The sequence below is a fragment of the Haliaeetus leucocephalus genome, unplaced genomic scaffold (assembly GCF_000737465.1).
Source record: "Haliaeetus leucocephalus isolate CR32 unplaced genomic scaffold, Haliaeetus_leucocephalus-4.0 Scaffold218, whole genome shotgun sequence".
Lineage (NCBI taxonomy): Eukaryota > Metazoa > Chordata > Aves > Accipitriformes > Accipitridae > Haliaeetus > Haliaeetus leucocephalus.
In genome coordinates, this window is record NW_010972654.1 from 798,508 (window position 1) to 807,992 (window position 9,485).

Genomic DNA, 9,485 nt, shown 5'->3' on the forward strand with positions numbered 1-9,485 from the left:
GGCACGGGTTCCCTCCGCTCTGCCCGCCAGCTTTGGTGCTGCCGGGTGTTCCCTGCGGGGCTGAGCCGTGCCTCCTGCCCACCCTCGCTTTCTGCAGCCCCCCCCAGCTCCGCTCGGGTTCGCCCGACACGCACCCCCTCTTTTCCCTGTTTCTCTCACAAGTGTGCCTTGGTCTCATCCCAACTCACGTGTGTTTATATTTTTAGGGTGATTGAGGTACTGCGCCTCTGGCCGTGGAAGCATGTCGGGGCCAGTGCCGAGTCGGGCCAGGGTCTATGCAGACGTGAACACTCAGAGACCCCGCGAGTACTGGGACTACGAGTCGCACGTCGTGGAATGGGGGTACGCCTGGGAGATAGGAGGGGGACCTACGGCAGGGCCCGTGCGCGAGTGCTACCGCCGCTCATCCTCCGCGGCGCGGGGACAAACGCCCTCCCGAAGGCAGGAGGGCAGGTCGCGGAGCCTCTGTTCCGGCCGCGGTGTGAGGGGTGGCACCCAGCGGAGCGGGCACCGGCATTTTGGTTTTCGGCGTTGCCATCCGGCGCCCATCCAGGGGGCTGCGCTGCCAGGGGCGGGAAGCGGGGGGACTGATTTCCAGGGGAGCCCTGGGCTCGAGCCTGCGGTTCCTCGGCAGCTTTGCAAGCAGAGCCACTTGTACCGAAGCGTTTCAAATAGACCTGGGTGCCTGGCTTTAAGCACACAAGTAAGCGCTTAATTAAAGAAGCGTGATGAGGGTTTGGTTTTTATCGCTGGGAAGAATGGCTACATCTAAAGACAGCACCCTCCGCGCTGCTGTCCCCAGGGCACTGATGGGGATAACGGGGAGCAACAGTGGGAAGCTTGGGAAACGGTCCTGGAGCGAAGAGGGGTTTGAAAGGACGAAGGTCAAAGTCTCGTGACTATTTTTTTTTTTTGGAGTTTCCCTGAGGACTGGAGTCTCTGAGAACTTGAAATGAAGACGACCAGTTGATTGTTTTATACGGCAGCTGGCTTGGCGACGAGCTGGGCAAAGGGCCAGCTTTGACTTCTCAGGTAGTAACGTAGCACTCGTCAGCAAGAAATGCTCCCCTGCTCGAGAGCACCTTCCTTCCCGAGCCATGCACCCGGTGCTTCAGGCCGAAGGAATGCTGCCCGCCAGGGACAGAGGCTGCTCTTTGTTTGGTAGTTGTGGTAAAATCTGTAAAAATAAGTCTTTTATCTGAGGCCACGGCGAGACCCTGGGCGCCGAGGAGGCTGTTCCCATGCTGCGGTTGGCAGCTGTCTGTGGGGTTGCTGCCGGGGCCGGATTAGGAGCCCTCCCCGGTGCAATCCCTCCTCTCTGCCCAGACCCCGGCTAGCTGCAACGCGTGCCCGCCACCGGTACCGGTGACCTAGAAATGAAAAGCTGTTTATCCACTTCCAAATCTCCTGCGCCAGGCAGAGCCCTGGGGAGCCTTCAGTCACTCCGAGATGGTAATTCCATGTCTTCTGCGAGCATCCTGGGGTTTTTTTGTCACCCAAACAATCCCTGCAGTTAATGTTTTCCCTAATGTTAACCCTGAGCCTTCCCGTCTGGTTCCTAGTGAAGATGAATTAATCCTCCCCATCTGTAATGCGTGGTTCACCACGCTCCCTTTATTCGTATTTGCCGAGCGTAACCTCGGGTTAAGGAGCGAAGCAGCCTGGTGCGGTCGGGTTGTGCTACAGCTCCACTGCCCATTTGAACTCTCCTTCTTTTCCTTGTGGTGCTGACAAGTCATCTCCTGTATTGTCTCTGGTAATTAGCAATTTGTGAAGTCAAGCTTTCCAGCCTGTAATTCCCTTTCTTTCCCCCACTTGTTTATCCTTATCAAAGCCCCGGGGGCCCTGTGCCTTCCCTCCTTGGTGTAGCAGAATTAATTGCCGATACTTCTGCTGTTTCCTTCAGTCCCCTCAGGTGACTTTGGTTAGACCTTAGTAGATTTAAATACGTGGAGGTTTTATGGGTGAGAGTTGTTTTATTATCTTCTGATTTCTTGTGTGGAATATTTATCCTTCGGTGTGCGAGATCCTTTAGACCTCAGTATAAAGGAGGGGTCGCAGAGGAATTTTTCTGTCAGGTGTTTTGTCAGTCTCTGCCATTAACTAACTGATGGTGGGCTCTGGAGTTTCAGGTGAGCTAGTCCTTGCAGCCCACCGCCTCCTCTTCGTAACTGAGAAGAAGGAAAGGTGGAAAGGCATCGTCTCTGCACAACCTGTAGCAGAGCTGGGAGGAGAGCTAAGGTTGGGAGGGGGAGAGAGCGCCAGCGTTGGGAGTTGACAGAAGCGTTTTCGGCGTGCCGGAAGGGTTTGCCGGCAGGGCTGCGGTGCGTGCAAGCGTTGGGGGGGCTGTCCCCGAGCTCCCCGTAATGCCCGTGAGGTCTGGTGTCCATCTCCACGTGGAAACTGCTGAGCCAGCGCTCTGCCGTGTGTGCTGCCGGCAGCGCTGCGCCGCAGCGGTGCTCTCCGGTCGTTCGCCGGTCGGTTTGCATGTTCCTCTGCGGTGGTAGCTGCTTCTCTCCAGCCCTAGGCACTGTGGTACACTGCTAGCTCTCCATTTACCGTAGACTGACCCCCAGATCTTGACCTTCCCGCTCTCCTTGGGACAAGCGTTGTCTCTAAAGCAAGCAGTGCTCTGTTTTGAGCCGGGCGCAACCTCGTCATCTCTTATTTCTCTGTTTCTCAAACAGCAACCAAGATGACTATCAGCTTGTGCGGAAACTTGGCCGTGGCAAATACAGTGAGGTCTTTGAAGCCATCAACATCACCAACAACGAGAAAGTGGTTGTGAAAATCCTCAAGGTAGGTGTGTTTGCTCACTGTTTTGTTCCTCTGCCGATGCTTCTGCGTCTTCCCTTCCTTTGCCTTTTCCTGCCTTCTCCATTTGAAGGGCTCTGTCGATATTTGGATGATCTCATCTTAGCTGAGGAAAACACCAGTCCCCAAGTCAAAAGTTTTAGGTAGCTTGTCTCCTTCCCAAGAAACCAGATTTATGGAGACCCAGACAGGCTGGGCTGTTAGAGCTCTTTCACTGAATTACGCTTTTTTTGGGTAACTCTTTCCAAGCAAACCAGGGGTCAGAGCAGGGAGGCAGGGGATCACATACATGCAGTGGAGGCAGAAGGAAGGTCCTGCGCCCGGCCTCGTACGGATGTTCTGCCTGTGCCCCCTTTGCCCTCCCTCTTTGTCACCCGCCGGCGTCACCGCGGTGAGATTGTGGTGAGTGATGCTCTCCTCCTGACAGGCGGCTGCGTCTCAGCGGTGCTCCGCGACTTAGGGCAAAGGCTTTCTTTGGGCCTGTTTCAGGTCATGGTCTCACCAGTTCAGCACGAGTACTTGGCTTGTTCTGATCCAAGTTCATAAAATCCCCATGCTGGATTCACGGAGCACAGCTCCCTGCCCGAGCGAGGGCGCACGAGCCCAGAGATCTTTCCCGGGATGAGCAGAGCAGCGTCTTGCAACGGAAGGTCGTTGCAACATGTGGTGTCTTGGCCGGTAAGTTGCAGCCAATTCCTGCCCTGGAGATGAGCATGGTTACACCAATGTGTCCCGGGAGCTTAGGCAGGGCACAGAGCGGCTCACCAAAGCTAACAGAGTCCTGACCAATGGGCTACAGGCCGTGTTTAGGCTCGTCAGCTCGTGGTGGCAAGCTAATTTCTGTGGCATGACCAAGCCATATGCAATTATAGTCTGTGGAATGTGTGAGTTACAAAGTATGGGGACACACTTAAGAACATTGCCCTTGTGAGAGAAACGGTGAAGGTGGAAGGAGTATAGAAATTAAGGAGCACAACAGAAATACACGTTCAGAAAAGCTCGGGGCAGGTTACAAGTGAGAACGTGAGAAATGTCCTTGTTAATGTGTTTGCCCAGCCTGTGACGGAGAAGCAGAAAGCTAGCTGGAAAGGCAGAAAGAGCATCCCGTCTTCAGAGGCAGGAGAGGGACTCGGGTTGGCTTCTCTGAGCACTTCCAGAGCTGTCTCTGTGCTTACTCTGCAAGTGGGGGGTCATTTCACCAGGCAGCTCGGGCTGGGGACTGCTTGTGAGGAGTTACGGAGACACAGATGGGCTTGGCTGCTAGAGCTCTTTTCACTGAATCATGCTTTTCTTGGTTAACTGTTTCCAAAGTTTCAGTCAAAGATTTAACCTGGGACCTGAAGAAACTAAGCTTGCTCTTTAAAACCTTGATTTGTAGTAAAATAATCTCCCAGCTGTCTTCCAAATGCTAGAAACTCCATTCCTTTGGAAGCAGAGAGCTGTTAGGTGGACGAGCTCACAGGCTGACGTTCTCCAGGGTGATTTGAGTGACTGAGGCATGGGATCACGCTCCCTCCATTCTCCCACAGGGCTGGCGTGGGGCTGGGTGACGCTGGGTACCCTGTCAGGGGAGAGCCACCATCCTCGAGAGCCACCTGCGCTCCTCGGGGTCAGACGCGGGCTGTGCAGGCTTAGAGAATGCGCCTGCTCATCACCGTTTCTTTTGCACCACTGAAGAACTGCACGCTCCTTTGCCGTTTCCCTGCCACGTGTACAGCCCGTCACGCCGGAGTGGCTGGAGAGGTCTGTCCTGCTGGTAACTGGCTCTCGTTTTCTGTTTTCTCAGCCTGTGAAAAAGAAGAAGATCAAGCGTGAGATTAAGATCCTGGAGAATCTCCGAGGAGGCCCCAATATCATCAGCCTGCTAGACATAGTGAAAGATCCTGTGGTAAGGAAGGGGAAGGGGCAGCTCTGACACCCGCAGCTTGGGGGGGTGCGAGGGAGTCCTTCAGACCCCTTCCCACCCCATGAGCTAGGAGTCTCTCCGAGCTCGGATTGACTCCCTGGCCCACTTGGCATCCATCTGGCAGCTGAAATCAGCCTGGGGAAATCTCTGCGCCTGTTCCCCACTCGAGCACTGCTGAGACGGTAGACGAGAGGGTAGAAATGGAAGGAGATATTTCTGGCTGATCCAGCAGTGGCAGGTGGAGGAGGGCTGTGCCTACAGCGCCGTCTGCTCTCGTTCCCGAAAAAGTGGCTGGGAACAAGGGGTGCCTTCTGCCCACTGGGTTCTTTGGCTTTCAAACCACCCTGGTCTTGCGCAGCGCCAGGCTGCTTTCTGTTTGCTGGGTGACCCCCCCTGCCTTTGCGAAGGCTGAGGAGAAGGACAGGCAGCGGCCAACGTGAGCAAATCGGCGGAGAGCGGGAGGAGGTTGGGGTTGCGCTATCGTCAAAGCAATCCGGCGGAGGGAGGCTTTCCTCCGCCGTCGTGCCTCGGTGCTCTGCGGTGTGCTGAGATTCTTCACTCCTCCCAAAACCAGATGATGTTTCCTTTGTGGCGCTGGCCGGTCTCCTGGCTCTTGCCCAGGGGCGGCTTTCACTTCTGTTATCCCCGCGGAGCCGGGGTATCCCACTGTCCCCGCCGGTTTCTAATCCGGCCGGTGTGATCCGGGCAGGATTGCTGGTTCAGGTCAGTCATGTGGTGGGCTCTGCTGCCCCGAGTTGGGCAGGGGGGCAGGCAGCGCTCGGCAGGACCCGGAGGGTTTTGGGAAACCCGCTTTTGGCAGCGGAGGTGAGAGTTTTACATGGGCAGACTGATAAAGGCCGTGGTGTTTATGTAGCACGGCTGAATTTCTCCAAGGCCTGTGACTTCGTGCCGCCTGACGCACTGATTAAAAAGCTGCATTAGGATGAATTAGCAGGGCGTATTTGAGCCAATTTTAATCCTCTGACGGGCCGTGAAAGGCAGCTGTTTGCGGGGAGATAGCAGCGAGCAGGGGCCCTGGGGACAGGCTCTCGCTCCGCTGCTCCTTTTCCAGACGGGGTCTGCAAAGCCGGCTGGTGACGTTTGAGGTGACAGATCACGTCGTAGGGAAGGAGAGCGGGGGGGTTACATGGCTGGCTCAGGATCCGAGGTGCAGGTTCTCGTCTTGGGGTGGGCGGCTGTTTTGAGGAGCGGAGGGCTGGTGGGCTTGCTGAGGGCGATGGCCTCTGCACAAGTGCTCAGGGTGGTCTGTGGCCCAAAGGGCTGACCTGGCCTCCTGTGTGTATTCAGGAGGGGCTGTACAGACAGAGAGGGGGATTTCTCCCTGCACACAGACCTTGGGAATCCTGCCCAGAGGTCCAGCGTCCCGCTGCAAGGAGGAGGAGGAGGAGATCAAAGAGAAAGGGGAAGGGGTGGGGAGAATCCTACAAAAAGAAGCCAGAAAACGTGGTGTGAAACCTACAGCAGCAGCTCGCTCGGCTCCTGAGGGGGGCTGCGTGCCCCCTCCACCTGCGGCGTCTCCGAAAACGCAGTTTGGGAAGCCCCAGCTGGGCCTGTCTGGGAGGGTTGCGGTTGGCTGGGGCTGCGCAGCTCTGGCGCTGGCCCCTTCTCCTTTCTGCCGGTGTTTCTATGAAGTCTTTGTGAGATCGGGTTGCTGACAGCTGAGGCAAGAGCCCCTTTCCAGGGTATAACCTTAGCTCGCTCTAGCGATGCTGGCAGGCACCGCTCTTATAAATCAGACCCCAAGAGCTCCCTTCCTTCCCACCTCACCCTGACCCAGCTTTGCTGGGTCCCGTTCGGTACCCAGAGGTGGGCGCATCGGGTCTGATCGCTGGTAGGGGTCTGTACAGGGCACACGTGCAGCTGGTGGTGTAAAGATGCAGCTCCTAATGCGCTGGATGCTGCTAAATGCTGGGCAGCAGTCCTGTCTCGAGAGCAGCTCTTGTTGCAGTACAGGCAGGACCTGGGGCGGCAAGGGCAGGAGGGCAGGAGCTCCTGGTGGGTGCTGGAGGGCCCTGGGCTGGACACAGGGCAGTTGCCCGCCTGCCTGCCCGCCCCCTCCTGCACTCTCCTGCCTTGAGGAAGACTAAACCTCTCTTCTTTTCTTTCTGTCTCTTGAACTGATGCCGCCATCCTGCAGTCTCGGACGCCTGCCCTGGTTTTCGAGCATGTCAACAACACAGACTTCAAGGTGAGCGACCACCACTGTTGCGGACACCGCCTGAATCTGATGATGGCGTGTCTGGGAGAGCTCTTCTAGGCTGTGCTGCAGAGCAGGCATCACACCCTGGCTGCCAGAGGGATTCCCGAGCCACTCTGATGCTGCCTCGTGGTGGGGAAGGAACGGTCCTCTATTTCAGAGGCACACGGTGTCACAGAAATGGCTGGCATTGCTGTCGCAGAGGGGCCAGGGGATTTTGGGCTGCAACCAGCGGCTTTTTTCTACATTTCACAGTTAAGGGAAGAGCCAGGGGCACAGTGCTCTTGTTAGGGATTGTCCCCAGATCTCTCCTCTCTGGCACGCTGCTCCAGTGTTTGGCCATCCTGGGCTTGTATTCGCAATCTCATGTTGGCCAACTTGCAGGCTGAAACCTTGGATTAGTTGAGCCTTGCGTCCCTGGAGCCTGGGCTGAGTAGAAGACGAGGGTTATCGAGAGGGGCTGGAGGAGTTACTAAACCAGCAGCCGCTTTGCCTGTGGCTGCTCAGTTGTTTTTGGGGAGTAATTAATGCACTGTAAGTCCTGGAGTGATCCTTTTCCCACCCAATTCTTGTTCCCAAGGCTTGTCTTCGGGCTGTCTCAGGGAATTGCTCTCTGGGCGTTTTTTGCGAGGGCAGTGAGGCGTGTGCTCTCATCCTCATCCCCTGTCCTCAGGATGGGAAACTGAATCCTTCCAGGTGCCGGGTCTCAGAGCTCCCTGGTCCCCTCCTGGGTGGAAGCAAGGTTGGTTAGCCAGACTGAGAGTCTGGCTCCTCCCTGTGGTGTGCTGGCAGTTCCCAGGTGGGGAAATTCGGGGTACAAAGCGGGTACAAAGCTGCCTGTGTGCCATCTGGCCCGTTGGTGCCTCTGGGCCTGAGTTGTGGCTCCACAAGTGTCTGTTCTGCGCCTGCACAGACGGCTGGTGCCTCCACGAGGAGCCCGTGTCCTGCGCCCAGGAGCGGTGGATAAACGTGCTGTGTTTTGTTAACCTGCCTCTTGTCTTCATTCTTCCAGCAATTGTACCAGACGCTATCTGATTTTGACATACGGTTCTACATGTATGAAATCCTAAAGGTAAGCTCCTGGCGGCGGCTGAGAAATCCACAGTCCCAAAGAAAATCCTCACTCAGGCAGAGACCTGCTGCTAAATCTCCCCCGGGGGGTCTGTGTGTAGAAGCAGGAGGTAGAGCACGGAGCTCATTTGGCTACTAAACCCTGCTGGACCGTTGCCTGGCCGTACGCGTGGGATGGCTTCTTGGGCCACCGCACAAGGGGAGGCTCAGAGGCAGGTGGCTGTGGAGCGTGCTAGCGAGCGGCTCAGAGCGTGAGGTCGCCGTGTCCTTGAGAAGCAAAAAGCCATCTTATTTATCTCCCCGGCTATCCCCTTGCAAGACTTCTGCCTCTGCTGGGACCTGGTATTGGAGGTGGCTTGGGTTGCAAGCTGCTCTTGAGGCCAGGACCATGCTGGAGCCTGCACGGGTGGTCAGCCGGGGGTCCGAGGGTGCCGAAACCCTCTCCCAGAGCACTCCTTGCCTGTCCCAGCCATCCCTGCCGGCAGAGACCGGCCAGGATCGACTGCAGCATCCCGGCTTCAGTTGGAGCAGGCACTGCAGGGAGATGGCAGCCTTTGAACGAGGTCTTCTCCAGTGGGGCTGGCACAGGGCTGGAGAGGAAGATGGGGTTTGCCTCCTCACCGCCGCTCGGTCATGCTCCAGCTCTGGGGTTTGGGCTGACCTTCAAAAGGACGTGCTGCGGGGGGGCAGAGCCCAGCGCACAGACCTGCGGCGCAGCGGGCTGGTCTGACCCACGCTGCAGGATTTTAGTGGTCTCCTTCCAGGAGAGGTGACGGCGCGTGCTGGACCCCAGGGAGGGTCCACGCTAGAGGTGACCGCGCAGGATCCGGGACAGGGCCGAGGTCCAGAGATCCCTGGGGAACGCCTCCGTGCCTGTAGCTTTTAGGACAGGCGTCACTGAAGCAGGGGCTGACCTCAGTGCTGCCCGAGGTGGCTGGCTGGCTCTGTCCCAGAACAGCCTCTGGGTCTGTCCTTCACCCGCCTCTGGCTGCGGGCTCTCTGCCCGATCCTGCTGCCTTGTCACGCAGAGGGAGGCTTTCTGACGGCGCCCGTTCTGTCCGCAGGCGCTGGACTACTGTCACAGTATGGGGGTCATGCATCGAGACGTCAAGCCACACAACGTCATGATTGACCACGAGCACAGAAAGGTACGGTGAGGCCCCGCTGGCCCCAGATCCAACTCCCTGGGGAAAGGAAAGGGGAACGCTGCAGGGAAGCGCTGGGCTGGTTCTCTCTGCCTGGGTCTGCCTCTCGGAGGGGAGAGGGTCAGCCATGCTGTGCTAGCTCCTGCTCTCGCTGTCACAGGGCTGAGCAAAGGCCGGGAGCTCTTAGAATCACGGAATCACTGAGGTTGGAAAAGGCCCTTAAGATGATCGAGTCCAACCGTGAACCCAGCATTGCCAAGGCCACCACTAACCTATGTCCCTAATCGCCACCTCTGCGCGTCTTTTAAATATCCCCAGGGATGGTGACTCA

The 9,485-nt window shown here is 57.2% G+C and overlaps 1 protein-coding gene across 2 annotated transcripts in view; it reads left to right on the forward strand.

Annotated features, from left to right (window-relative positions):
• The first annotated feature begins 206 nt into the window (after positions 1–206).
• LOC104831313 (casein kinase II subunit alpha-like) overlaps positions 207–9,485 on the forward strand; it is a 13,820-nt gene continuing 4,541 nt past the window's right edge. Inside the window, exons 1-6 of one of the 2 annotated variants that reach the window (XM_010566811.1) lie at positions 207–342; positions 2,688–2,799; positions 4,601–4,702; positions 6,879–6,929; positions 7,951–8,010; positions 9,074–9,157. In XM_010566811.1, coding sequence (XP_010565113.1) covers positions 242–342; positions 2,688–2,799; positions 4,601–4,702; positions 6,879–6,929; positions 7,951–8,010; positions 9,074–9,157 — 510 coding nt within the window. In that variant the 5' untranslated portion in view covers positions 207–241. Of the gene's footprint in view, positions 343–2,687; positions 2,800–4,600; positions 4,703–4,729; positions 5,889–6,878; positions 6,930–7,950; positions 8,011–9,073; positions 9,158–9,485 lie in introns of those variants that run through there. The other variant, XM_010566812.1, reaches the window with a different exon arrangement.